This window comes from Penicillium malachiteum (genome assembly GCF_028827825.1).
Source record: "Penicillium malachiteum strain IBT 17515 chromosome Unknown utg000002l:1.0-8849297.0:1.0-8852440.0, whole genome shotgun sequence".
Lineage (NCBI taxonomy): Eukaryota > Fungi > Ascomycota > Eurotiomycetes > Eurotiales > Aspergillaceae > Penicillium > Penicillium malachiteum.
The window spans coordinates 2,990,697-3,018,682 of record NW_026643095.1 but is presented as its reverse complement, the minus strand read 5'-3'; the positions used below and the strand labels follow the sequence as shown (position 1 = coordinate 3,018,682).

Sequence of the window (27,986 nt, the reverse complement as noted above, 5' to 3'; positions counted from 1 at the left end):
CCGTCAACCAAGCCCGTCAGTCGAGATGAAAGGAGGCAAGACAAAACAACGCTAAAACAAGCCCCCGTGAGCTAGAAAGAAAATAGGCGTGTGGGTAAAAAGGCGAAGAGAAGAAAGTACACCGTGGGCAAGAAGGTATTGGGGGGGCGACAGGTTGGTTGATGCAAATCAAGGTCATCATCGATGAAGGGTGTATTAGCTGTGCATGAGAAGAGAAGAGAAACTAAAGACGGAACAACAAAGGAGCCCGGAGTCTATCCTGTAACGCCCATGGCACCTGCGCTAGGACGCGGCCGGTACGGAGGATTTTGAGACGTTCCATCGGGGTTTTGTTGGCTGCTGTTACTAGCACTGCGTTCGCGCTGGTAGCTCGGCTCTGGCGGACCAAAGTCTAGACCGGCTTGGGGAGCAGCACTGGAGGAGTGGGCGTGACCGCTCGGTCCAGGCACATGGCGAACAGAGCTTTGCATCTGCCAAGCTGTATCTTGAGACGGGTCGGTCTCGATGCGAGCCGAGGTCGGAGTGTTGTGTCGGTTAGAATTAGTGATGGTAAAGGTCTCGCCGCCATTATCTGGTCGGGTTGAGAAGCTTCCACGGGCGATGTCTCCATATCGCTTAAGAATCTCCTTGGTTGTCACTTCAGCATTTTCTTTGAAAAGAGTGGGATCGCTGAGAATGGATTGTAGATCCTCAGGAATCTGGCGGGAAAGAAGACAATTAGAATTTTCGAGCGGTGACGCATCCAATTGAAAAGGAAATACTTACCTCGCACATATTATCGTTATACGTTATGAGGGCATTGACCGCTTCGATGGCCATAAAACTCTCATCCACAGTGCTGTTCTTGGTGTTGGGGTAAAGAATATTCGGTGTGATCACTGTGGCAAGGTTGTGGATGTCCATCTTGCTTCCGGAATCTTCATCTACATGCGAAAAGGATGATGTCCAGTTGAGGAAGGAGAAGAGCACTTCCAAGGTATCGCGGTGAGCCTTGGGAAGAAGACAGCACGTGAGATGAAGCACTCGTTTCTGCGTCTCGGGGTCGGGCAGTTCTACAGCCGGGGTTAGTATCCTGTATAATAGAGGTGGGATACAAATTAAACTTACTCTGCGCAGCAACGAAAAGACGGTGTAGCTTGAAGGTCATCAATGGATCCGGCATCTCACGAAGGAATTTCTTCAAAAGCGCTGCAATTTGGACGGGGTTCTCCTTTGTCATGTCAACCTGGTCATACTTCTTGTCAATAAGCTCAGCGAGATCCTTGAGGCGTCGAATGTTGCCGTTCTTTCGGAAAACACCTTCGACGGACATGTCCATTTGACGCATGGCAGATACGGCATCATCCACAAGTGTTGGGATACGCAAAGCGCCAGGGCCAACACCATGGCTAGATTCAGTTCCCTCCTTTTCGACTAAATAGTCTAGAGAAACACCAAAGATACCCTTCTTCTTCCCAGCCTTCTTGTTATCCTTGAAAGCACGCCCGAAGATGTTCCACACGGTCGGTTTCCGAGACTCAATAAGAGACAACAGCTCTTCCATATTGAATTCACCATCAAGCAGAGGTTCCATGGATAGGACGGCAACATGACGGACGATAAAGTATTCCAGGGCCGTAAGCTCCGAAAAGTATCGCTTTGTACGTGTGGCAGGCTCCAGAATCATATCTAATCTGCCATGTGAGATATCACGCTGATGACCGGGCTTGTAAACAGGCATAGGGTCCTGTGGCAAGACGAGTTTTGAGCCAGCATGTCTGTAAGCGTTTGGTCGTTGCTCCTTGGCTTGCTCGGCGGCCACAATACGGGGGATATCATCCAAGGTGAGCGCATCCTGGGCTCCGAATGTCAAATCCTTCACAGTCTCGCCGTTGGCATCCCTTTCTTCCACAATTTGGAAGCCAGGACCTCGTGGATCAGTACCGTCGTTGCCTGATGATCCTGGACGAGCACTTCTACCCTCCGGACCGTCGATAATTCGGGACGCGCGTGCCTTCTTGTAGGTTGTGGATAAAGTTCGCTCGTTACGAATCGACCGAAGTCGGCGCATCTCACCCACAGTCTGTTCCAACGATGACTCGGCAAACCCATCGCGGCCGCCTGCGCTGTATGACATGGAACGGGTGTTGGACCGACGAGGCTCGCTACCCTGGGGTCGATGGCCCTCCTTGTTTTGATAATCAGTGAGATTGGGGTCATCTGAAGTGTGAGGTAGTGTGCCTCCCGCTCGAAGGACCTCGAGCAGTCTGGCTAGGGCAACTCTTAATAGGAACACGAATTGCTGAAGCTTGGTCACCTGAACAAAGCCACCTCGGGCCTCCGATGCCACGTTATGCTGATCAGCGCAGGCGGAGCAATATATGCTCTTTTCATTCTCGCTCCAGAGTGCATCGGGAAGATCAGAGCTCAAATCCTTTTCACAAGAAGAGCATGACAGATGAGGTGGCTTAAGATGCCATCTCTTGTCACCCAGCAGAAGACACTCATCGTCGATAGGTTCCTTGCATTGGATACAGCAATCCGACAATTGATCTGCGAGGCCTTCCACTCCAGCATTCAGGTCAACGGGGCCTTCGTCATCCTCTGGGGGTGTAAGGGCTTCTGCTTGCGCAAGATGTCCTAAGAACTCATGCAAGCCGGTTGGGGCTGATTTCTCCCGTTCCAGCTTTAAGGCACCCTGAAGACCAATACGGATGAGAAGCTTAAGATAGTGGGCTAGACCAGTCACCAGTGAGAGCAGCTCCTGTGTGACACCTAATTTGCGGACCCCAGTTTCTTGAGTCTTTGACAAAAGAGCGAAGAATGCCACGATCTTTTTGCAGAGTAGCTTGGCTTCCCGACCAAACGAGAGTTCCTTTACTCCCTCGGACTTGATGAAGGCAGCCAACTCATCGACTGCGGTAAAAAGTACCTCAACATGTGCGATGAATCTCTTGGCCACAAGCACACCATCAATATACACGCCATTGCTGACGTGCAGAAGCATATCTGAGATACAAGCCGCCGAGGATTCCTCAAATGTTGACAGCGTACTCCAGATATTGTAAACTTTCTCCTCCATTGTATCCTCCTCTTGGCGAATACGTTCGCGCTCTTCTGCACTGACATCTTCGTCGAATGGAGGTGTTTCCCAAGCCGCACCGGCGGGGGACAATCGCACATTCCAAAATTTGTGAATCATGTAACACTCCGGGTGCCAATGTTGGTTTTGACCATTGCGGAAAATCTCCACGAACTGCTTGAGAATCGCGGTATGACATCCATGACACCTTTGCGCAAATTGGGTCGAATAGTGAAAGTGGCAGTAGACTTTGCCTTCATGCTCGTAATAAGAGTCCTGTGCGCCGAATACGGTCGGACATACTGAGCAAGTAAAATGTTCAATGTGGTATTTGCGATCCAGGGCGGTGATGTAGGAGCCACGCAGAGCGCCACCGCAGTCATGGCAGAGCAAGTTGAGTCGTCGGAAGTAATCAGTCTCGCAGAGGGGGAATTGGACGCTCCGGTCTTCTGAGTCAACGGGGAAGAATTTGGAAGCGACGATCTCACCACAATCCTGAGAGAACAAAGGATTAGCATGAGACAAACACCCAGCCACACTTCACTGTCAGGGGGAGGCTGCGCTTCATGGTCCAACTTACTTGACACTTGAAACATTCCAGATGGAATGTACCACCTAGCGCTCGAACAAATTGACCAGTCAATGGTTCATTGCACTTCTGGCAGATACGAGATGAGCCCGGTGACTTGTTGTGGGATCTTCCATTGGTTCGAGATCGGTCCCGAGCATTTGAGCGCTCTCGATACCCAGGTTGCTCAGGTTCCAGTCCTCGACTGGACCTATCCTCCTGGCTCAGTGGACTATGATTTCCGCCTGTGCGCGTAGTAGGGGAGTCAAATGGTATCAAACTGTCTTCGGGGGAGGTAGGTGTGTTTTTGGAATAGCTGCCTCCATAACCAGCAGTATTCAGTGTTGGAGTGGGCTTGCCTGCGACCAGGCTGGCCGGAAGTTCACCAGGGGGCATGATGGTCCCCCGTTAGAAAGTCAACGAGATCGAATTGTTGGCACGGAAACACGGCGAACGCATGCAAGGGAACTAAAGGAGTGACAGCGGGGTGGGTTCTTTATTGTTGTGTTGGGGTAAACACAACGAGAAGAAGGCAATGCGGGGATGATTGCAAAAGAATGGTCGCGTTCTATCCAAACCCCTCCAAAAAGGTCACGTTAGAATCAAAGGTTGATCTGGGCCAGTATAGGTATGGGACGGGATCAAGTCTGGACAGATGAATTCATTACTCACTTCTCACGCCATGTAGTTCAGCCACGCGGGGTTGACAATCGGTGAAAGCAGGAAGCTGGTGGACACAGAAACTCCAGTCCCCTCAAGAGATGAGCAGTCAATATACACAAGACTGATCTTTGAGAGGTTGTGGCTTTCACGCGCAGGTAGTTGGGGATTCGAGGGTCAAGACGCGGGGAGGGGGGATTCACAACTGGGGAGCTTTGCGGCGCAGTTGATTCACAAGGGGCTCTAGAAAGGCGGCTAAGGAATAATGTAAAGCAGCCACTGGCAATAAACTCCAGATGAAAACTAGGAACTCCAGACCAAAAATGGAGGTGAGAAGGTGGCAGGGTTAAAGAAGTGGGCTGGGGGGGGCTGAGGAATGGAGATGGAGAAGGTAATTGGACTTCGTAGTGGTGCCCCCCCTAATTGAATATTGCCTATACGAGACTGGTCCCTGAGGTCACGTGGTACACCGCCTATCTAACCTTTTTATGTACACAAGGAGGAAACTGTCGCATAATATATGAGTTTTCTGATTCAAAAAATTTTTAAAATTTCTAAAAAATTAATGCAGTTCATTTTAAACTTGTTGAACCTCTCATATATTTGATATTTGTCAATATCTTATTTCGTCGGATGTGTTTTTATGATCAAAACATCTGATGTTCCCGAAGTGTCCACTCCTTGACCCATGGCCCAAGGGTTTCCCGCCGCTTTTTATAGCATCGGAGCCACCTATATACTACTGGTACATACTTTGTGTAGTACTACTAGTAGTCTAGTACTGCAACTTAAAGTAGCCTACATCATGATCCATGGACAAGTACTATCCAATTTTCGATATTCTAAATTGAATCTCACGCTTTCTTTTCATGGCGGGTATTAGTAGATTCGTCTAAAATAAGTTACATTAAGCATTCGAGCCCTAAGTGGAAAACATCCTCCTCTGTCATTATCGTGAAAACTTATAACTTTGGAATACTTTCCACCAAAGGAGTAATCACAAGATTAAATGTTACAGGGAAATCATTAAAGGCAGCACAATTCTAAATAAAGCTATTAATCGAGCTAGGAGGGAAACATTTTTAAACAAAGAGACATTGTCAGTATTTGCACTGTATAGAAACATATAAGCCTACAGCTTCAACGCCCTGCCCAGGTTGTACTAGCTTGAAGTGGTGAATTATACCACTACATAATAGTAGACAGAGTGGGGTGTCGAGGATCTTGGTCTACCTAAACTTTAACAGCTTGATTAGTCGTCGTTGTTGTTGTCGATGTCGTCGTCGCCGGGGCGCCCAAGGCAATCGAATCACACACACTCACTCACAGTCTTTCCCTCGCTTTTCATTCTCTCACTCTCCTACAATCGTTTCACCCATCTCCCTCCCTTGCTACTTATCGATTGAATCATCTTTTTTTGCTTTCTCTTCTTTCAACTTGACATCTGACACGTCCTGAATTGAAAATGGCAGACTTTGGGACCCAGCGAATCCTCCGGGTGAGATGGCACACGAGTCAAGATGTGACTTGCGATTGTCCAATTGCAAGTGGATGAAAACGAGGCACAGTCAGCTGACATCAATCTAGGAGCTTCTCGACTTTGGGGATAATGATGAACTGGGTACGCGCCGGCTCCTTGGATTTAGACTGAATTGTGTGAGCGCTAATGCAAATTCTACGCCCGAGCAGCTATGAAGATTCATTACGAGGATAACAACATCCGCAATATCAAGGCTATTCTCGTTGGAACCCCGGGCACCCCCTATGCCTATGGCTTCTACCAGGTATGTCTCTTGATGACACCGCAGAAGTGGATCCATCATAGGACATGTTACTGATCAGAAATACTTCAATAGCTAGAAATTGAAATGCCTCCTCGTATGGCGAATAAGGCATGATTTGATGTTACAAATTGACTAATTTTCTTGCAGAGTATCCTGAAGTACCTCCCAAGGTAACTCTCTGCACCACGAACTATGGGAACACCCGATTTGGCCCGAATCTCTATGCATCAGGCAAGGTTTGCTTGTATGTACACCTCCAAAGAATTCATCTCGTGCTTTATAACTAATACTAACAACATGCTCAGGTCGATTCTTGGGTATGACATCACATGAGATCACTAAAATGCTTGTAAAGAAGTCTGAATCAGTGTTTGCTAACGTTGGTGGAATTTAGCACCTGGACGGCTCATCCTGGTGAGGGCTGGTCCGCGGCTCAAGGACTTGAGTCTACTTTGATCTCGATTCAGAGCCTTTTCAGCGAAAACCCATACTTTCTGGAGCCTGGCATGGGATCCAGAAACCCCTCAGAACTTGTGATCGCACGCAAGTACGCTATGAAGGTAACATTTATCCGACTCATGCCAGTGCTCAATCGTGCCACTGGCAGTGGACTCGCACAAGTTCAAGTCACAATGATATCAGAATGTGTACTGACGAGGTTAAATACTAGGTTGCCCACGAAAACATTCGACTGACAGTGCTTGCCCCTCTGCACCATGCTATGCATGGAAATGAAAGCAACCGCCTGGGTCCTTTCGCCGAGTTCTACAAGAAGCGCTTCTTATGGTACCGGGAGAACTACATCGCCACCATCGACAAGTACCGTGAGAATGCGGAGTGCCAGGGAATCTTCCCCTTGGCATTGTTCGAATGTCATGGGAACAATGCAATGCGAGGCATCTGGGATTGGGACAGACTAAAGCGGAATCTGGGGGCCCTAGAGCACGATTTAATCACCGAAATCAACGGCTGGCCCACCGCGGGCCTAGATGCTCTCGCCAATGACTTATTTGTCGCCCACAAGCTCAAGGACAAATTTGAGAGCCTCGAGAAAGCGATGTCCGAGCGCGCTTCGGGAACTTGTGCTCTGGAGTTGGTTGATGGAAACCCGTTCGTCTGGCAGATTACCTACTTCGGCCAGTCAGAGTCCATGTTGAGTGATGGGGTTTTTAACGTCAAGATCTGCATCAGCACTGATTTCCCCCGCGTTCAACCTCGGGTGTTCGTCACGACACCCATCTTCCACGCCCGCGTCACCGGTGGCCATCAGGTGATGGCCTACTTGCCCGTGCGGTCCGACGATATGGCCGTCCACCTTGAGGGGATCCTCAATGTGCTGGAGGAGGCCTCGCCTCCTCCGTACAATCCCCTCATGGTGGTGAACACCGAGGCGGCTCGTCTGTGCTGGGAGTCTTCGGATAACCAGCGGGAGTACCGCCGTCGGGTGCGCCGCAGCGCCCAGGATAGCACCGAGTAAGTGATCATTCCTTAGTTGACATTTCTTAAAATTAATTTCATTACTGACTCTTGATTTTCAGGGCTCTGTGAGCTGGAGGTGAGGTGGCCGGGGGGGCCGGAAGTGAGGTGGGGGGAGATGTACGAGTAGCAAGTTTGAATGGCCCTAGGGGCAAATGCAATCGCGTTGTTTTTCGAGCTCCGAGCGTAGTCAACTGGTAGTATTTCTGGCCATTCCATACATACTACTAGGCTCAGTTTTACGTTGGTCACCCTGGACATGGCACCTCGGTGTTCAAGTTTCAACTTGAAGGTTGTAGTACTAGTAGTAATCGGTCGACAGCGTAAGGTCAGAGTCATAGTATGTCGATCATCCAACTTGTGAACATCGAAGTACCTAGTACTAGCAGTGGTACCCTGATTCAAGTTTCAAGTTGTGGAGCAAAATAACATTAGCAACATTTCCAAGGCTGAGCCTCAGGCTTGGAACTTCAAGTTGAAGGTTGGAACATTTGGACTAGGTAACTATACTACCTCAAGTGCTACTAGAGAGTACTAGTACTAGTTAATGTGATTCCAAGGTTGTACATACTACACCTGGGACCTCCGGGCTGGAGGTCAATACAACTATATATAACCGGCCCGGGAGTAGGGAGTAATTAGTAGCCACAGGCACTCAGGCAACTTCCAACCTTGGAAGGCGGTGACCAACAAATTGAACATTTGTCTCAGTAGATATCAATTCTTCCAATGATTGCTTATAGCTAGCTAGTAACCATCTCATAACTATGACAAGATCACCAAATAGCCAGAATGTTGCGGTCTTCAAGAAGGTTGTAGCTGGAAGAGCTGTACTCCCGGGTACTAGACACGATAACACTTATCGCGCGATCAGCTGATCCCGCCCCGTGTTCCTCCCCTTTTCACTCCACATCTTCTTAACTCCATTCTTCTCGCCAAATCGTCATCATGTCTGCAAAGGTGCGAAACTTGGAAATAGGCAATGTGTTGGTGGTCGGTGGCTGTGGTTTTCTCGGGTGGCACATTGTCGATCATCTCCTGAATTTCCCCTCCGAGACCGACCCCAGCGTCGCTCTTCCCAAGGTGACCGGAGATGCGCGCTTCGATGTCCCCACGTTGGGCTCCCGATTCCCAAACTACAAGGCCAATGTCTCGGTTGTGGATTTGCGCACCTCAAACAACCGACTTCCTGGCGCGAATTACTACGATGGCGACATTACCTCCGTTGAATCCATGCTAGAGGTCTTCCGCGCTGTCAAGCCCGACGTTGTGATCCACACTGCGACCCCCTCAGTACTTGATGGAAACAAGGCATTGCTGTACAAGGTGAATGTTGAGGGTACTAATACCCTGGTCCAGGTGGCTGGGGGTGAGCATGGTGATTGGGGTGGCAAGTGCAAGGCCTTCGTTTACACAAGCTCTAGCTCTGTGGTGCACGATACCCAGAGCGACTTGATCAACGTTGATGAGGAATGGCCTCTTATCCGGGGCAAGAGACAGAAGGAGTACTACTCCGAGACCAAGGTAAACTCAACTTCAATATTTCTCTTAATTCTGCAAGTTCAATAAGCTAATCTCACCGTTATATAGGCTGACGCCGAGGAACTCGTCCTGAAATATAACCGTCAATCCCCGACTGGAATGGTCACAACCGCAATCCGCCCCGCCGGTATCCTCGGCGAGAAAGACACAACAGTCACCCACAAGATCCTCGAGCACGGCTCCAAAGCCTCGAGCACAGTCCTGAAGATGCAGCTTGGTGACAACGATAACCTCTTCGACTTCACCTACGTCGGCAACATTGCCTACGCTCACATTCTGGCTGCACACCGTCTGCTGGCCACTTACAGCCGCTACGAATCTGGCCAGGGCGGGCCCTTGGACCACGAGCGCGTTGATGGTGAAGCGTTCAACATCACTAACGACTCTCCTATCTATTTCTGGGATGCTACACGTGCTATGTGGGCGTTGATTGATCGTGTTGTGGAGCCTACTCAGGTTTGGGCCCTGCCGGAGGGCCTACTGGGTGTTATTGGTGGTCTTGCGGAGAGCGTGATGGGTATCTTTGGTAAGACCCCGCGTTTGACACAACGGATGGTGCGGTATTCGTGTATGACACGGTACTACTCCATCGAGAAGGCCAAATACCGTCTGGCTTATTTGCCCGTGGTTCCTGTCGATGAGGGTATCACCCGTGCTGTTGGTTATGTGATCCAGAAGCAACGCGAGGAGGATGTCAAGAAGGCGTTATAAATGGAAGGGGGGCTTATTGCAAAATTATTGTCTATACTGTAATACTATGTGAGGCGACTTATCTTGAGTAATGATCAATACGTTTGAACCGCTCAAAATTCCGCTGAGCGTAATGAAGATCGCGATTGTACACCTTGAGTTTTGAGAAGAAAGAAACTGGAAATTTTGAATCTATAAAATCAAGTTCCAATGGAACTGAGTATTCGTCGTTATATGTTTGTCTAGCTAAGCCTGCAGCTGGAAACATCACGGTATAATGCATCATGTCACCATCACAAATGGAGCATTGGATATAAAACCGCATCAAAAAATTGAAACAAAACAAAAATTATAATCAATCTGCACCTACAAGGAAGAGTCATGACTCTTCTTGGTGCCAAGTCCCGAATGTTGCACCTCCACAGCGCTCACATTCTCATCCTCGATCGCCTGACCCTCATGACGAGCAATCTCCACATCAAATGCAGCCCGGCCGTTGAAGATAGTCTCCATCTCCTCAAGGGACCTGCCCCGGGTTTCCTTCACAAAGAAGAAGACCATAATAGCCATGATGATGTCAAGGCCTGCATAGAAAATGAAGGTATATGTGCCCCATGCACTAATCATATAAGGCGTGACCAGTGAGAAAAGGAAATTGAAGAGCCACTGTGATGAGACAGCAACCGAGGAACCAACCTCACGGATCCGAGATGGGAAGATCTCTGTGGTGTATGGCCATGGTAGCGGGCCCCAACTGAACTGATAGATGGAGTTGCTCAGGAAAATCATGAAGACGGTCGCGATACCAGCGCTCGTGGGGTCTCCTGCTGCGTTCGTAGATTCGGTGGTGTGGTTCACGATCACAACAATAATGAAACAGAGAGCCATTAAGATATTCGCAATCCACAGAGTCGGCTTCCGGTCCCACCTCTCAGAGAAGATGAGAATGTATGTTCCCACAGTGACGAACTTCTCGGCACCGAACAGTCCTGTAACTAACAGGTCACGACCGGCGTCGCCACCAACAATGAGCTTGAAGAACTGAGGTCCGTAGTATGCGAGTGCGGTCATTCCGGTACATTGCTGACCACAAAACATCAAGAAAGCTAGTGCGAATCGGTAGCGGTTGGCAGGCTGCAGGAGTTCTTTCTTTGTGAGACCCTCGGTTGCTTTTCGCTCCTCTTCCAGGCCAATTTCAATTTCGCGAAACTCAGCTTTGACAGCAGGGCCTAGTTTAAACAGAAGTGATATTAGCGTCAAATGTCACTGAAACCAGACATTTAATATGAGGGGGTATTTACCATCATCAGCACGCATCCAAGTCAGACTCTTCCATGCCTCTTCCATGCGTCCCTTCTTGGCCAACCAACGACAGCTCTCAGGTTGAGTGAACAGGCCGATAGCAAGAATACTCGATGGCACTAATTGCAGACCAACAGGGATCTGCCACTCCTTCGACTGACCGGCCAGTGTTTGCTCAACGGCATAGTCAATCCAGTAACTAACCATGACACCCAATGCGAACAACCACTGTACACCGGATCCCACCATACCACGAATCTCCTTAGGGGCCATCTCCGCGCTGTATGTGGGAACAACAGTGGTGGCACCACCGAGACCAACACCAGACACGACACGGCCGATATAGAAGCAGACCAGAGAGTATGACGGCACAACCTGAATAATGACACCGATACAGAAGATGAACATCGAAACCTGGATGGTCTTCTTACGACCGTAACGCTCAGAAATAGGGAAAATGGCCAGCGCTGAGAAGAACGCTCCCACGTTCTGCAAGCTAACCATTACCGAATCGACAGTTGTCTCATCAGTGTATCCAAAATCCCGCATGTACGATGGAAATGTCAGAATACCACCTGAATAATCCAATGTCAGATGTCTGATTTCATGATATCGACGCGATGATTAGGGATCTGTTTCAACTTACCAACAATACCAGTGTCATATCCAAACAAGAAACCCGCCAGACAAATGAAGAAACCAAAGAAGTATGCACGGAAAGCACCGAGATTGGTACCGTTTAACCTCCCCATGGTGAAGATGTATATGATTCAATCCGCTGAAAAGCTCAACCACAATGAAACCTGACACCACAGCAAGAAAGAAGAAAAAAAGAAGAAGACGAGGATGAAGATGAAATAGAAAAAAGGAAGGTCTTAATGGCCAAACCCTCGTGGCTTAAAGCCTAAATTATACTGTTGTTCCAATGCGGGCTGGGCGCGGATCAAACAGCACGCAAGCGTCGCCCATCGATTTCGCCATAGCACGCCATGGAGCTAGATCACCATTTTACCTATCATCTTATGTGCGGGTCCCATCGTACAGGTCTCATTGCTGCAGCTGACGCAAGTCACTAGATATTTTTTTGGATTAAATTGCGCTCATTTTGGATGAACTGATTCCTATCAGATCATTTAATTTGTAGCATGTTGTTGGCATCATGACATCCAGATCCAGATCAGATCCCGTTTTCTCCGCAATTCAACTTTTGCCCCACATATTTTTCCCTTTCCCTACGCTATGACTTCAGTCACTTCACCTGGGCATTCGGCTGGTCGGGTCGATCGCCCCGATACAATTGGAATTGTAATCCGTGGCTTTTTGTTCGTGATTTCTTGAAGCTGATTTTACATGTGCTCAAATGATGTGATATTTAGAAACGCGCGTTGTGATTTATTATGTGCTTCAACATTAGTGGTTTGGGTTGCCCCTTGCGGCCCATATCGAGTCCCGAGATCCAATGATGAGCCTCATTTTCCCTGAGGCACCTTTGTCGGCTGTCGGCTAAAGAGAGACCGTAAGATGACGAGGTAAAAAGTACGGAGATGATCATGAGACTGAGCGCTGAGATGGTATCTCCCATCAGTTTTCGGTTCTTATGGACCTCGGGAGTTTCTACGCGTGAATTGCAAGTCATTTTGCTGCGTTTCGGTGTCGCCGAGTGTGTATATGCACTCGGGAATACTCCTGAGTCGGCACTCGTCTGTGCGAGGGCTATACGACAGTCATGCATGTATCCCGGCCATTTTTCTTTTTCCCATGTGCAAGGAATGTATGTGGCAAATTGAAGATGGCACTTGATCGTCTATATGGTAGAAGACGAATCCACTGAATGGGGGCTTCGAGGTCTACGCAGTCCCTATCACAGGCTAAGCATTCGCTGCACAACTTGATAATATCACATCACGAAACGGCCCCTTTCACAGAGTGGGTAATGGACCCTCCGCTATGTGGGTTATGGCGCAGTCAAAGAAGCAATCCTTCGAAGTGGATTCATGTTGCAGGCTGTCTGGTCGGCTAGAGCTACAAGTCCACGAATACCGAAAACACGACCAATAGGAAAGATCATGCTAGCGAGGTGCTTCCCTGCACAGATCAGGGTGGATATGCAGCTCGTGTATTGGTCCCACTGGGTCTTCTCAGAACTGGAAAGTCGTCAGAGCCGAATCTCTGACCACGAGATATTCATTATTCAAGCCATAGACACACTCGAATTTCTGTCAAATTCAAGCGAGTGGATGAAAAGCTTAGCTTTCGGTAACTGGGACTCGTACCACGGCTTTCACTGGAGCTTTTTCTCCGAGCTGATATCAAATGGAAGGACCTTCCCGGATGGGAAGAAAAGGACGAGTGGGTCTAAGGGCGCATATGTTCCACGGAATGTAATTCAGAACTTGAACTTCGGGCTCATGCAAATAACCTCTCCAGTATTTATTTAATCTCCAAGCTGCCTATGGCAAATTGCGACTTTTTTAAAGTCCACTCGTGGGTCACAGTCGTGACTTGCTCCCGGGGCTGATACACACAAGGAATCCTCCCTGTCCGATACATATGCACATAAACCCTTCTGACACAAGCAATTTAATTCAACTTTTGAATTTCTTTTGTAAAGTTCGAGGTTAGTACGGAGTAGACGAGCAAAGATCAATACATGTCTCCTGGTAGACCTGCTTATTCGTTACATGACTTGTTGATACATCAATATTACCGAAGAGGACAAAATGGAAGAGCCCGAGACCCTCAAAATCCTTACACGCAATACCCAGACAGTACTATGCCTACCACGGCATTGCTAACTTTTCATAGCCCCCGGGCCGCCTGCGTGGGTCCCCACTGGCTTATTCTAACATCAAACCTACACAGTACTAGTACTAGTATTTGTGGGATACTAAATAAATGGTGCGTATTACATTTATTTGGGTATCCAACATATCAAACACAGAATAGTCAAGGAGTTTATGGTTTCTATATGCCTCACCCTTTCTTTGGTCTTATCAGACTAAACAGACCTATACGCTATGCTGCCAAAAAGGTTCAATATTAGCGACAGATCCAGCTTATTAGATGAATTTAGAGTCGTAAATAGAAGACACACTCAATCAACAGATCAAACGAATGATTCTACCAAGAGTAGAATCCAAAACAACACAATGCCTCTGCAAACATTGCATGACAATCTTGAATATTCAAATGTGGGAGCTAGGTAGTATGTTTCACTACCTACTATAGTAGCACTTGAGTGCTTGTGATTATGAAATCTTGATTCACTGGACGAAGTAACGTTTGGAACTTGCAAGATTATTTTATTTGACATACATTGCATTGCCGGCTTTCTTCAACCCCAATTCAGTTTCAACTCGAGGTTTGACTTGAAGTTCCACCATACCCATTCAAGTTGATCCGAAAATACATATCGATAACCTTCAAGTTCAAGTTGAAAAGTAATAGTACCGAACAGGTTCAACAGATTTTTGTATTCTCAAATTACTACCTAGGGAGTGCTAGTATTAAACACCTTGGAGATGCCAGTGTGCACATGTGCAGTAAAGAAATGCATACCTAGTATGTGCCAGTGCATGTGGGACCAAATGGTAAATAAACTGGAATAATCCCAGCATTTTCACCCACTGGCATGTAGATAATGTGATATCTTCAAAAATTGAGAATTCCGAAGCTGTTTCAAGGTTTAATATCCAGAAAATTTGAACAGACTGAGGCTATACAACATGAAATATCTACTAATATACTATAGTAGAGTACGATAACGGTTCTCTTGATCCTTCTGATATTCCACCAATCAAAGATAGTCCCTTCTAAGTAGCGGATGATCCGGGACGATCAGTGATGACATAATGACCAATTGCCAGCAAATCACTGCAAACATTTGCAAACAGGCTGACCTCTAACCAATAAGCTTAAATGAATTGGCTTGAGTTCCCCACGTGTATCCTCTATCTCCCGGTCGTGGATCCATTTCAGACCCCCTTTATTGCCAAAGGAATCAGGGTTTCACTTAAACTCTGCTTGGCATTGAGCAAGCGCTAAATGAGAGAATTGGAGCCCAATTTGCTCTATATCAAGTTTTGTTATCAAATCTAAACATCTGTTCCGTTAACGATATTGAATTTTCTTATAGTGCTTCACTATTGATGACTAGTCTCATCTACTCAAAATGATAGGTCAACAAATTTTGCAGCCTGCTAAAATGGAGCTCACATAACCTAAGACCCGCAAGGTTCTGCTGAAGAATCCTGTTCACCGGTCCATGTAAGATTGCAAGTGGATCCCCCCTATGGAACTGTGCAGGTCATGTACCGTCATGATAAACCAGCCTTTCCATGGCACGTAGTTAATATCTTTCTTCTTCTCCCTCGCTTTGGAGTTCTCATGTCACATACTTTAGGCAATGTGGTCTAGACATACGGGCGCGGTCCCATCAAGGAGAGCTTTCCATGTCTTGACCTTTGCGTTTGCATTTTGCTTCTCGCTGGTGGGGTTCCTACTATTGACGCGCTCGCGAGACCATTTTATTATTGCCCTTCCGACTGGGAAAAAGGCTGGATCAAGGTAAGATGAGCTCCTACAAAGCTTTTTACTTACCCAATACTCAGCGTGGGCATGATATGGTTGTTTGGGTGCTAATCTTGATGACCAGCCACAATCAAACGGAAGAATGCGGTACTCATTGCGACAAGGGTTTACCTTTCCTCAAGACCTCACACAGCGAACTGCCTATACCATACGATCCCTATCCAGATTATAATAGTCCCGAATGGAAGCAAAAATGGGCAGGAAATTTCCAGCGTTGTGTTGGTCCGGATGGTTCCGAGTTGGATAGTCAAAATGTTAATGCAGCTATGAAGGGCTTCAAATGGAATGAATTTGGTAAGGCGCAAGATATCTGATTGGGTTCCATGCACAGTAATACTCATGCCTGTTTTGTGCAGATTCCCCTTCGCCGATGTTCGGTTCCTATGAAGCGTGGAAGCTTGATAATCGCTTCTGTACGAATCGCTATTCCCGATATGGTGCATATGGCTACGAAGATGATACCGAGAACCGAAATGAAACAACAATCTCGGGTTCTACAACATGGGAAGGCGTCAACTGGGGCCGTTTACATCAGGATTGTCTGCAGCGGAATGCCGACCGATTCGAAAGCTCGGCGCTCGAGGAAAAGACTTGGATTCTTCATAAGGATTTCGATTTCGATGAGGCAGCAAATGGCACTAACGCGGAAGAGCAGCCCGATATTGGAACTCGTGGTCTGGTACCGGAGTATCATTCCCGGACGGCGGTTATTATTCGTGGATGGATCGGGATGGACTTCTCTGAAGATGGAATTCATAATATGCGTTCTATGATCATGGAGCTCTCCCTCTTTTCTGGAGCGGAATATGAGGTTATCCTTTTGGTTGACTGTAAGGATACAGAGCTTCCACCTGCAGGAGATGAGAAAGCACTGGAGGACTTCAAGAAGGACCACCTCCCTGAAGAGTTTCGAGATATGGCAGTCTTTTTCAACACCAAGATTTTGGAAGACTGGTACCCGAAAATCGACGACCATGGGTAACGTTCGCCCTTGCAGCTTGAATTTCGATTTCCATGCTAACCTTGATCAGAGCGATGGCGGAATACTTCCAACCAGTACAAATCTTCTCCCGACTTCATCCACAGTATGAGCATATCTGGCAGTTTGAGATGGATTCCCGTTATACTGGGCATTGGTATCACCTCTTGCAGCAAGCCTCGACCTTCGCGAAGCAGCAGCCCCGGAAGAACATGTGGGAGCGGAACTCATACTTTTATATTCCTTCTATCCACGGCCCCTGGGATGACTTTGTCGACTCTGTAGATCAAAGCATGATTGACCAAGACAACATTTTGGGACCTCGTCCAGCTAATGGAACCTCATTTGAATCGTTCAAGGATGAAACGCCCATGCCTCCACAAGCAGAGGATGATATCTGGAGCTGGGGTGTAGGTGAGGACGCAGATATCATGACTTGGCTACCAAGCTTTGACCCCACTCACACTGGCTGGCCATTCCGTGATCATCTGTCAAATTTCCCAGCACAGGAAAACATGCCGCGTCGAGTTTCCATCGTTGCGATGTCCCGTGTCTCAGCGCGGTTGTTACGACGGATGCATGTGGATAAAGTGAACCTGGGATTGGGAATGCACTCGGAAATGTCTCCATTAACCTGGGCTTTGTTCTATGGATTGAAATCAGTCCAAGTCCCTCAGCCTATATATCACGCGCACAAGTGGGATCCTGTGGATTTGAATGGCAGGGCTAATCCTGGTGAACCAGGATCCATCAATGCTGGGGGTGATAGCATGTGGAATCCTAATCCGCAGACAGCTGAGGTGCTGCTGAATATTACATACATGTTCGCCACGCCGTTTCCTGAGCGTCTTTATCGTGCTTGGCTGGGCTATGACGAGGGAGAAGAAGTCGATCCAATCTGTTTGCCTCCGATGTTGTTGCACCCTGTGAAAAACACGAAGAGGTGATTCAACAGCTGGTGACTCGGCCAACTCGGCTGAGTCGAACATTATGAACCTGACGAGTGGTCTGAAGTCATGGCCCGGTAACAATCAATGTTCGTCATTGACAGAGTCACGTCGTGCGCTTGATAGTCCGTGAACGGCACCGCGAAGACGTGAGACCGACAGGCGAATTAGCTTTCCCATGCAATTGACCCACACGGGATTATCATGGATACCCTGGATAGAGAAGGGCTTAATCCATCCCGTTTTGCGCACACAGGGGTGCAAAGGATCGGAATCCCGGGAACCATATACTCTGTCGACCTGATAAGCCTCTCGGGCTCTGAGAACACGACACATGCTCCCTCCGATGGGTTTGACATGAACAAAAAGCAATCGTGTCGGATAGAAGCTTTTAGGTCACCGCGACACTAGCGCTTATCAACGGCGCTACTCAACGCGAATGTCACTCTGATGCTAAATTCAAGTCGCGAGTTGATAAATAATCCTATAATGAATCAGGCATTGATGCCCATTTTGATGTTTTTTGACCGTATAAATACAGACCATGAAGCTACCTATAATGGCTATAGCGAATCGGAGTAAAAAATTGTCTTCAAATTGATACAAACGTTCTAATTTTGCATGCGCTTATTAGTGGCTTGCCTGGTACAGTGAGCTTCCAAGGTTGTACTAGTAGATCCGGAACATTGCCGACAATCTACACATAAATGTTCAATGGCATTGTTTATTGATCCCAACACTTTGAATTTAGATTGTGGCACAGAGTCCATCGGCAATGCTTGATTCCCGATGTTATGAAGAACCAATGGCCCGTCCCAGTGAGGTAGCGTGTTTACAGCATGACCCACTTAGTTCCTGTCATCTCCAACCCCTGATCCATACAATCATCTTCTCCCCGCACGTGGAATATGCACCATGTTATGAAAGTGGGAATAGTGTTGATGAAGCGAGATTACCGATGCGCTAAACAGGCTGAATAGGCTTAGCAGGGAATTTCCTGGGTGGTCAGATGAAGACTCCAGGGCTGCATTCCCGGGTAGTAACCATGCAGATAGCCACGTATATTAAAAGGTCCAATTCCCATGAAACCATGCTAGCTAACAGTACTTGAGGGGATCTTCTAGTTAATTTCGAAAATGTGGCACGCACTAGCTCTCACTGCTCTCTTCGCAGCGCCATCCCTTCAAAGCGCCATCCCGAAGAAGTTCTCTCCTCTGAAGTTCGCAAAGGATGGTACTTTCCAGATCGCAGTCCTTGAAGATCTGCACTTCGGAGAAAGTTAGTTTCCATCGGTCTCTTTACTTGATTTATGCTTACCTGAATAACGAATAGATGCATGGGACACATGGGGCCCTGAGCAGGACGTGAATTCCGTGACGGTCATCAATAGAATCCTGAATGCCGAATCTCCAGACCTCGTTGTACTCAACGGTGACTTGATCACCGGTGACAATGCCTTCCTGCAGAATGCCACCGTTTACATTGATGAGATCGTGGCTCCACTAGTTGAGCGCGGATTAACATGGGCATCTACCTATGGTAACCACGACAGTTCCTACAATCTCTCTCGCGAGGCAATCCTGGAACGCGAACACCTCTGGTCAAACTCCCGTACCGAGAAAATGGTTTCCGGTCGTGATGCAGGCGTGTCAAATTACTATCTCCCTGTTTACGCATCCGATGACAGCAAATTCGATGGTGCGCCCGAGATGCTTCTCTGGTTCTTTGATAGTCGTGGTGGATACTACTACCAGGAACTCGATTCAAATGGCGATGAAGTTGCGCAGCCCAATTGGGTCGACGAGAGTGTCGTGAACTGGTTTACCAAGACCAACAAGGAGCTTGTGAACAAGTATAAGAAGACTATTCCTTCGCTTGTTTTCGTGCATATCCCCACCAATGCTTCTCTGGCTGCGCAGACTGAGATTGGAATCAACGCCGAAAAGGAGCCTGGTATCAATGATGATTATACCCTGGCTCAACAAGGAGAGGGTTGGTGCGCTGATGGTAATGATGATGGATCATGCACCTATGGTGGCCAGGATGTGCCATTTATGAAGGCCCTTGTTGAGACTGAGGGTATCATTGGTGTGTTTTCCGGCCATGACCACGGAGATACTTGGTGCTACAAGTGGGATACTTTGATTGAGGGTATGGATGTCAAGGGTAACGGTATCAATCTCTGCTTTGGGCAGCATTCTGGATATGGTGGATATGGAAGCTGGATTCGTGGATCGAGACAGATTCTCGTTACCGAATCAAAGCTTAAGGAGAAGGTCATCGATACGTGGATTCGATTGGAGTCGAATGGAACCACGGGTGCTGTCTCGCTGAATGCCACCTATGGTGAGGATGATTACCCCGAGACTGTTGATCTCCTCTCCTCTTGCCCGACTTGTGAATATACCCTCTACTAGGTACTATGGAGATGAGATAATGATAGAAGGCTGATGAGCCTCCATATTCTTTCAACTTCAAACGCGAGCCGTAATCTGGCTAGTGGAATCCTTTATCAGTGCCCAGGTGTGCCATTTCCTTTGAGGTGTTTCCCTCGCGTTCCATAGAAACTACTCATCCATATGTATTCCAACTGAAACATGACAAAAAGTCGAAGTCCACCTGTTTCACCCTTCGTTAACGCAGTACAGTTGTCTCAGAATTTTTCAAATACTATTTTCTTTATCTGACCACAAAGCTTCCATTGCTTGATGAATCGCCCACTGGCTAACCTTGGATTAATGTTCTAAAATAAACTCATTCAAATGTTCAATGTTACCTCAAGTCTGCCCAGATGGATTTCTTGGCCCTTTGTCAGTTTATGTGTCTATTCTCTTTGAGATGAGCATCACAAGTACTCAAGTTCTCACCTGGGCAGGGCTCAAGCACTGGAATTGACCTTGTTTGAAAAGTTATTCCTGAAACATTGTTCCCTTATAAAATCCGGTCAAATCCCCTTTATTCATACCACGAGACTAAACGTTCCAATTTCCTTTTACATCAATTCCAGACTGTCAGTACATCATGGCCCGAGCCAAACTTGAAGTGAATAGCGAATCTGGCTCTGCGCCTGATGCAACCTCAAAACCCAGGGAGAAAGGAGGCAAAGTAAAAAAGAGTAGCTCAAAGCGAAAGTCAAAATCCAGATCCAAATCGAAGGGGAGATCTTCGTCAAATGTCTTGAGCGGGGGAACTGCCTCGTGGCCTACAAACATGAATGAGCAAGTTGAGGGAATCGCGAAATATGATTCGAATTCCGTCTGGCCCCATAAAGACCTTGATCTGAATATTGAAACTGAGTAAGTCCTAAGGGCTCTGAGATGAAATAAGGAGTTCATGAAGGTAAAAGGGACGAATAATGCTAAGTAGAAATGACTATAGTCCAAGTGATTACGAATCACAAATCGCCTGTTGCAAGGAGCGTATAGCGGAAGGAGTTCTTGTTTACGTCTTCGAGGAGAAATTAAAGACTTTAGAGGCGCGCGTGAAGAAGCGAGAGTATGTTTCTGATAAGCCTACCCAGAAGTGAAACATTGCTTTCTTCTCTCTAACATCATACAGCTCCTTAATGGCAAAATGGCCTTCGCATTCTCACGCGATAGTGGAACGCTTGGACTTCTTCGAAGCACTTAGAAACTTTCTTCTCAAAGATGGAGATAAGAACGAAGTGATTTCTACTATCAAGGCTATCGCGCAGGCCTACTTGTCGAAAAGGCTGGACTGGGTTCCGGGTTATGTGACATACTGGTCATATGGTAAACAGCTTACTGGGCTCAGAGAATTCGACTGGGGTGAATTTCTTTATTGGAATTTTGAGCATAAAGGCTCAAAGGGATTTTGGGTTGAAGGGGTATGTAGGCTGTTTGCGATCGAGACTCGGCTTATGCCATTTCAAGATATCGAAAGAGAGATATTAGTACTGATACATTATGTCTAGCTGCGCGATTCAAGACCTTCACCCAGGTTGTGGAAACGAAGAGTCTGTTGGCCTGCGACATATGATATGCCAGGAGAGACAAGCAGCCGCGGCACGCACGTAAAGGTATACTAATTCCCTTGATACGTCTTTAGGTCTTGTCCTAGATTCAATCACCCCCTCTCCCGAGTATTACGTACCATGCTAATATATTGCCCTTCATAGGTTCCAGTTTCCCTTAGACTTATTGTACCGGCCCAAATGCGTGGCGTACCGGACGCTAGTACAACCTTAGATCCCAACCGCCCACCCCCCTTGAAAGACGCAACGGATAGGCAAATCAGTGTGGTACCCAGAGATCCAGTTCCATTTAATCTTCCACTCGCTGGTGAACAGCCGCCGAACCCGTCGAGTTCAATTACGGGAATTGCGCATTCAAAATGGCCACGTGAGCCGTGGGAGAGACACTTTGTATGGGATAATCATATTTTCTGGATGATAGATGACACTGGAGCCGATCTTTGCAGTATAACCGAGAGTGACGTTGAGCATTTGGTCAAAGAAGCTACTAAGTGGTTCTTTCGCCAAACTGAGGATATTAATATCGAAGTCCCACATGTCTCCCGGGTTGAAGACGTTGCTCCGCCCCTTCTTGGTTATGTTCGGGTTCGATTTGCCAATGATGAAATGGGATTCCAGCCAGTCCGAGCCATGGAAATTAACTTATTGGGCCAGAATCCTAGTAAGTCTAATAAAGGCGCATTCATGCTCAAAACTTGGGATATCATAGAGGTTGGCATAGCGCCCAATCCCCCGTCGCCTGAGCATGAGCCCACCAGACTACTAGGACCTTGGCTGAGGCACAGATTTTATACTGCGACAAGTCCTGATGGCTCGGGACGTCTTTATATTATTAAGAAGAAGCGAAGATTTGTGGAGGTGCCACATGCTAATGTCGGAGACTCCGGCTTGCTTCCAGGAGTTGGCGTACGACAGAATGTTCCAGCGCAGGAACTGCACGGGCATCTGCGTGTACGAAGTTAACATTTCAAAACTAGCAAATATCAGCCCTAGAGATTGAGATGAAGTCTCAGGCTTGGCTAGGATTCCAAAGGTTTATATATCGGAACCTTGGAATTAGCGGAATTTTGAGGGATGCATGTGGTGATTCAAATGTTGTGTTTACTTCTGCCGCCAGTGCCCAGTGGTAGTATGGGGCTTGAGCTTTAAGTTAAGATGTTGTTTCATTCAAATTGGTCTAAAATTTTTACTTTCATGCCAATGAATATTCATTCAAGTTGCTGTTTCAATTTGAAAATACTTGTATTTGAGGGCTGCGGTCTCTTTTTCTTCCAGTAAACTCTTCCACTTAGACATGTAGAACGGGGGAATAAACCGCCCGTCTTCGGAACCCGAAGCCACTATCGGTTTATGTAGGAACTCATGCAAAATCCCCGGATCGGACCGAATGCAAGTTGAATAGTCCCGTCATAAGGTATATAATTCAAAGATAATCTTGGAATAATTAAGACTGATATGAGATCTCGAAAGTGTTTCAGTTTTCTATTCTTTCTTTTAAATCAACTTGAATACTGCTTCCGCAAAAGATTTAGACAAAATGGGGCGCAGACCAGCACGCTGTTACCGTTATTGCAAGAACAAGGTATGTGATGAAAGAAATATCTCCTAGTTGGCTCTAAGTATAGAGCTAAATTATGTATTGCCAGCCATTTCCAAAGTCTCGTTTCAACCGCGGCGTCCCAGATTCCAAGATTCGCATATTCGATCTAGGAAGAAAGAAGGCGTCTGTGGATGATTTCCCTGCCTGTGTGCACTTGGTATCAAATGAATATGAGCAGCTCAGCTCCGAAGCATTAGAGGCTGCACGTATCTGTGCCAATAAGTAAGTCAGTCATAAATGAATTCCATAACATACTAACATCTATTAGATGCTTGGTCAAAATGTCAGGCAAGGAATCCTTCCATATGCGTGTCCGAGTTCATCCACACCATGTCATTCGGATCAACAAGATGCTAAGTGTTGCCGGTGCGGATCGTCTGCAGACTGGTATGCGAGGAGCCTGGGGGAAACCTGCTGGAAAAGTGGCGCGAGTGAATGTGGGCCAGATTCTCATCTCTGTCAGGACGACTGATAGACATTTACATCTTGCGATTGAGGCTTTGCGTCGTTCCATGTATAAGTTCCCAGGGCGCCAAAAGGTCATCGTTAGCAAGAAATGGGGTTTCACTTCTTTGCGCCGTGATCAATATCTGCGACTCAAATCCGAGGGTCTTTTGCGGAATGATGGGGCATATGTCCAATTTTGTCGGAGGAAGGGAGAGATAGAGACGAATGTCAGGAGTTTCCCAGGCGCATACACGTTGGCTTTGGAAGCTTGAAGGGGTACTGTATTTTTTTTTTTGGACAGAACGCCATATATTGTACCTAGGTTGATATATGATTCTTTGAGATAAACAGTCCAGATGTTTGAATCCTAGCATTGTTATAAGCAGCCTAGTTGTTTGGACAAAACGCCCGGATATAGTACTAGTTGTCGTATATCCTTTTTGAAACCCTTACCACTCAACGTAGAGCGATTATTTTTCACTAAAATCTCCTGGCATTCTGGAAAGAAATCTCATCAGTCAGAATCGATTATTTCGTACAATTATACTAAGAGTTGATGCTGTACAACGGGGGACAAGCCAACGTGGTATAGTCTACACGGTCGGGAAAGGTAGGGTTGGAGATATCTCATCTCCAGAGCTATAAAGATATCTACAGGTTGTCCGAATGGTTCCTACAAACTAAAAAGCTTCAGTGGGCCGGTAAATGGGGGCAGTTAAACTCATTGCTACTGATTATAGACTGGCGGTTATGTTGGTTTCGACATAATGAACATCGGACATATCATCTCGGAACCCGTTGGCTGCCATACAAATGCAATCGGCCCCCAAAAACCCAGCAAGCTCTCCCCTGATCTTCTCTCCACCTTGACACTTCGAACCCAAGAAGGACTCAGGGGATTTCAAGGCTCCTTGTGGATTCTATCCCATCACAGGTCAGATGCAGGCTCATGATCAAACACCAACTCAACCCCAGACCTCTAAAAGGGTCCAACGCAAGAGTAAATCGCGTCTCGAATTTCGGTCTTCATGCGATTCATGCTCCTCATCGAAAGTACGTTGCACCAAAGAACAGCCGCATTGCTCTCGCTGTGTCCACAACGGCTTGAAATGTATCTACGGTCGATCGCTAAGAAGGGGAAAACCGCCATCCAGCAAGCCCCTTACCCAAGTACCCTTCTCATTTCCGCTATCGCAACCATCGCTATCTCAACCAACGACTACACGGGCGAATTTACCGCTAAATAAAAACACCAACTACAACTACGCTTGTCCCTGGTCTAGGTCGCCCATGTTTCCGACCAACAACAGTGCAATTCCAAATATCGAAGAATTGCCCGACGAGTTGGAAGGGATAGATTCCAATGAGGTACAAGCCTGTCAGGCCACATCGGAAGGTGGGTCGTGGGAGTTGTACACAAATGGGACTCGGGAGATCACCGAAGTGGGCCATGTTGACCGGTCTGCGGAGTAGATCGAATAGTGACGGACAGGGAAGATCTTGGTCTACTGTACGGCACGGAACAAGATTGCCAAGATGACTATAATAACGAATCCGAGACCCTGAATGAAGAAGAAGAAGAGAGCTATATGGAGAATGATGGGCTAGCAGCCCCAGAAAAACAGGATGAACCATGTGTGGTTGTGGCTTGCAATACGCTGTCATCTCTATCCCAATACGTGCCTCCCGGCTGTGGGAACGGTCCTCCTGGGCAACAAACTTCAGAAAGTCATTTGGCATTTCTCATGATTCGATCGGCCACGGAGAAGATGAATCGGCTACTGGATTGCAAGTGTGTCCCCTGCTCACACGATCCATCCATACTGATGGTGATAAACGCGGTCCTCTTCAAGATCTTGACTTGGTATGAATTTATCTACCAAGCCGATATTCAAAGTCATATCAATGTGCCCGATTTTTCGCAAAATGACAAGAACTTTTCGTTACCTCGGGATTTTGAATCCAATAGCAGCCGTTACTCTCCTACCAGTTACTCTCCCAACCAGTCTTCCCGATCAGGCGACAGCATTCCGGATTCCTCTTATAGAATCCCATTGAAATTTGACTCGCTCAATCTTCCTCAGATGACAGAGAGGAGATTGAAGGCTCAGCTCATGCTATGTGAGTTGCAACCTTTAAATCAAGCATGTAGACTCCTACATCGGCGGGCTCAGGCTATAGAGGATCCAACGGGCAATGAAAATATTCGTCATGGATCACGCTCTGTCTTGCAACAAAGGACGAGGGATTTACAGAAAAATTTGAGTGAGATTTGTACAAAGTCCACTGTTGTTTAGATACTTCTAGTGGTTGTTTAAAAATATCTGGAATCTCCTTATCACAAATTCTACAGACAATGGCAGCTCACCATCTCATGAGACGATGTATGCATATGCCTGGGTTACCTTCAAGTTGAGATTTTGACGCGACAAAAATTCATTCTGGTTCCGTGATCATAAGTACAACAGCTCAAGTTCACGCTGCTGCATCCTATTGCAGGATGATCTCAAAGCACCGCACTAATAGTTCTTACTGTTCACTTGGAACACCTTCAGTAATTTCTTGTCCAGCCTCAATTTTCAAAGGCCAGAATGTCCCATCCGCGTTGGGAATCGGAGGGATCGCCGACTTCCGGATATAGATCATCACATTACCATGAAGTCCGTCCACAGTCGGTTCAAATTCAAAAATATCATAATCGGCCATCATTGTCCTCACTCTGGATGTACTGGGATCCGTTCTGCGAATCGAAGATGTTAGCAATAGGCTGTGTGATCAAGAGTGAAGCAAAATACTCACGAGTATTCATCCTTGTCTGGAACCTTGAACCAGATCGCAATGGCGGGTCTAGCAATGTCCGCAATTATCTCCTTGACAGGCACATTGGGAGCTACCGAGAGCACAACAGATCTCTCGTCAACCTTGAGCCAGCCTCGTGGATCATCGAGTATCTCAACGTCCCAATCTGCAAGAACCTCTCGATCCACATCAGTGTTCATCGGATCCTGCAGATAACATGGAATGCGTTTATCTTGGTCTCGCTCTTTCAGCCAGTTCCTCACAGTGAGAAGCAATGCAGTTTGCACAGCACATTGCTCGTTGGCCTCCAGAGCAATGCTTCCACATGCGAATCCAATGATGTTGTCGATTTCATGGTTACTGACCACTGAGCGCAAGATTGACTTGAAGTTCTCGCAAGTCTCACTTTTCTCCCAGGCCTCTGACTTCTCCTGGAAATCATGAGCGACATCCTCACGCTCACCGATGGGCGCTGTTGGGATCCACTTCCGGGTCTCACTCTCCTTGTCTGGTCGATCGACGCTATGAATTAGGCTTATTGGCGCATAAGCCCAATCAGGGACATCAATCTTATCATGGTCAAGATCCCGAATAAGTCTCTCTTTGGGATTGTATGTCAAGGCGCACTGTGAACTACATAATATCAATATCCAACGTCATCAAAAGAGAAGGAATATAATTTACTCACAATGTAAATTCCTGCTCATTCCAGTTGTTCTCGTCATCACGGACACAAAGCTCCTTTGACAGCCCGAGTCTCACTTTCCATTTGAGAGATGCACCTGTTAGATCTTTGGTGATAATCTCATCTCCCGCAGTGGGATGACTGTCCAGCTGGTCAACCACATCCTGGAATGCCTTTTTGGCGAAGAATGGCACACCCGATTCGTAGAGGGCATTAATGTGAGCCTTGACTTCCCCTCCGTTGAGCTTTTCCCTAGGCTCAGCTAAAGTGGGCCAATGACATGCCCATGTCGTGCATGACTGTCGAGACGTAGACCCGAAAAGCATGGGTATGTCATCCTCGTCCTGGTTAGCCATTTTGATGATTCTTGGTCACTCTCCTGATGGAAATGGAACTATTTAATTTTCTGAAATCAAAAGAAAAAAGGCTTGAATTGCCTCATTTTTGAGCGTATTAAAGTACACCCCGCACAGGAGGCTGAAGCCTGAGAGGTCCATGCGACTGGCGCCTAAATTGAAACGTGAACGGCCAACGCATCGCAACACATCCCCTGTCAGTTTGACGTGGCACACTGATCCGATCTGGTCCTCCACCTCTCAATGGTCTTTTTATATCCTTAACATCACATTCTATAAGAGGTAGTGGCTTATAAGCAAACTTGACATCGGGCGCGGAGGCTCCAGTTGAGGTCCAACATAGCCATGGATTCATCCATCTCTGCCGATAGGTGAAATACCTTGCTTTTTTTAGCTGGCCTATCCATCTCCTTGCATGCCATACTAGCAGTGCGCGAATTACTTTTGCGATTCAATTATGCATCATAGGTACCCCAAAAACCCCTCAAAATTTCCCCTCCAATGTT

At 47.1% G+C, this 27,986-nt stretch overlaps 10 protein-coding genes across 10 annotated transcripts; 7 read left to right on the top strand and 3 right to left on the bottom strand.

The window, feature by feature from the left end:
• Positions 1 to 254: 254 nt before the first annotated feature.
• N7483_004181 (GTPase-activating protein LRG1) lies at positions 255 to 4,025 on the bottom strand (the record flags this gene model as incomplete). The annotated part of the gene is made up of 4 exons (XM_057087618.1): positions 255 to 698; positions 766 to 1,052; positions 1,108 to 3,556; positions 3,642 to 4,025. 4 exons carry the CDS (start codon positions 4,023 to 4,025, stop codon positions 255 to 257), a joined length of 3,564 nt encoding a protein of 1,187 aa, XP_056947447.1.
• A 1,729-nt stretch (positions 4,026 to 5,754) lies between these two features.
• Positions 5,755 to 7,621, top strand: N7483_004180 (ubiquitin-conjugating enzyme E2; the record flags this gene model as incomplete). The annotated part of the gene is made up of 9 exons (XM_057087617.1): positions 5,755 to 5,787; positions 5,877 to 5,910; positions 5,979 to 6,073; positions 6,146 to 6,167; positions 6,221 to 6,317; positions 6,379 to 6,390; positions 6,468 to 6,633; positions 6,744 to 7,546; positions 7,612 to 7,621. 9 exons carry the CDS (start codon positions 5,755 to 5,757, stop codon positions 7,619 to 7,621), a joined length of 1,272 nt encoding a protein of 423 aa, XP_056947446.1.
• Positions 7,622 to 8,497: 876 nt separating this feature from the next.
• N7483_004179 (C-3 sterol dehydrogenase/C-4 decarboxylase) lies at positions 8,498 to 9,802 on the top strand (the record flags this gene model as incomplete). The annotated part of the gene is made up of 2 exons (XM_057087616.1): positions 8,498 to 9,073; positions 9,140 to 9,802. The coding sequence occupies 2 exons, from the start codon at positions 8,498 to 8,500 to the stop codon at positions 9,800 to 9,802; spliced, it is 1,239 nt and encodes a 412-aa protein (XP_056947445.1).
• A 345-nt stretch (positions 9,803 to 10,147) lies between these two features.
• N7483_004178 (sugar porter family MFS transporter) lies at positions 10,148 to 11,835 on the bottom strand (the record flags this gene model as incomplete). Its single annotated transcript, XM_057087615.1, has 3 exons — positions 10,148 to 11,010; positions 11,083 to 11,658; positions 11,730 to 11,835. The coding sequence occupies 3 exons, from the start codon at positions 11,833 to 11,835 to the stop codon at positions 10,148 to 10,150; spliced, it is 1,545 nt and encodes a 514-aa protein (XP_056947444.1).
• A 3,653-nt stretch (positions 11,836 to 15,488) lies between these two features.
• On the top strand, positions 15,489 to 17,599 carry N7483_004177 (DUF3405 domain-containing protein; the record flags this gene model as incomplete). The annotated part of the gene is made up of 4 exons (XM_057087614.1): positions 15,489 to 15,649; positions 15,738 to 15,967; positions 16,030 to 16,651; positions 16,705 to 17,599. 4 exons carry the CDS (start codon positions 15,489 to 15,491, stop codon positions 17,597 to 17,599), a joined length of 1,908 nt encoding a protein of 635 aa, XP_056947443.1.
• Positions 17,600 to 18,735: 1,136 nt separating this feature from the next.
• On the top strand, positions 18,736 to 20,016 carry N7483_004176 (metallophosphoesterase family protein; the record flags this gene model as incomplete). Its single annotated transcript, XM_057087613.1, has 2 exons — positions 18,736 to 18,877; positions 18,932 to 20,016. The coding sequence occupies 2 exons, from the start codon at positions 18,736 to 18,738 to the stop codon at positions 20,014 to 20,016; spliced, it is 1,227 nt and encodes a 408-aa protein (XP_056947442.1).
• A 793-nt stretch (positions 20,017 to 20,809) lies between these two features.
• Positions 20,810 to 22,556, top strand: N7483_004175 (uncharacterized protein; the record flags this gene model as incomplete). Its single annotated transcript, XM_057087612.1, has 5 exons — positions 20,810 to 20,895; positions 20,978 to 21,094; positions 21,158 to 21,446; positions 21,534 to 21,638; positions 21,738 to 22,556. The coding sequence occupies 5 exons, from the start codon at positions 20,810 to 20,812 to the stop codon at positions 22,554 to 22,556; spliced, it is 1,416 nt and encodes a 471-aa protein (XP_056947441.1).
• A 574-nt stretch (positions 22,557 to 23,130) lies between these two features.
• N7483_004174 (60S ribosomal protein uL16) lies at positions 23,131 to 23,912 on the top strand (the record flags this gene model as incomplete). The annotated part of the gene is made up of 3 exons (XM_057087611.1): positions 23,131 to 23,175; positions 23,240 to 23,415; positions 23,462 to 23,912. The coding sequence occupies 3 exons, from the start codon at positions 23,131 to 23,133 to the stop codon at positions 23,910 to 23,912; spliced, it is 672 nt and encodes a 223-aa protein (XP_056947440.1).
• A 667-nt stretch (positions 23,913 to 24,579) lies between these two features.
• On the top strand, positions 24,580 to 25,937 carry N7483_004173 (Zn(II)2Cys6 transcription factor; the record flags this gene model as incomplete). The annotated part of the gene is made up of 2 exons (XM_057087610.1): positions 24,580 to 25,036; positions 25,123 to 25,937. The coding sequence occupies 2 exons, from the start codon at positions 24,580 to 24,582 to the stop codon at positions 25,935 to 25,937; spliced, it is 1,272 nt and encodes a 423-aa protein (XP_056947439.1).
• A 232-nt stretch (positions 25,938 to 26,169) lies between these two features.
• N7483_004172 (SRR1 family protein) lies at positions 26,170 to 27,480 on the bottom strand (the record flags this gene model as incomplete). Its single annotated transcript, XM_057087609.1, has 3 exons — positions 26,170 to 26,380; positions 26,440 to 27,072; positions 27,128 to 27,480. The coding sequence occupies 3 exons, from the start codon at positions 27,478 to 27,480 to the stop codon at positions 26,170 to 26,172; spliced, it is 1,197 nt and encodes a 398-aa protein (XP_056947438.1).
• Between the last annotated feature and the right edge of the window lie 506 nt (positions 27,481 to 27,986).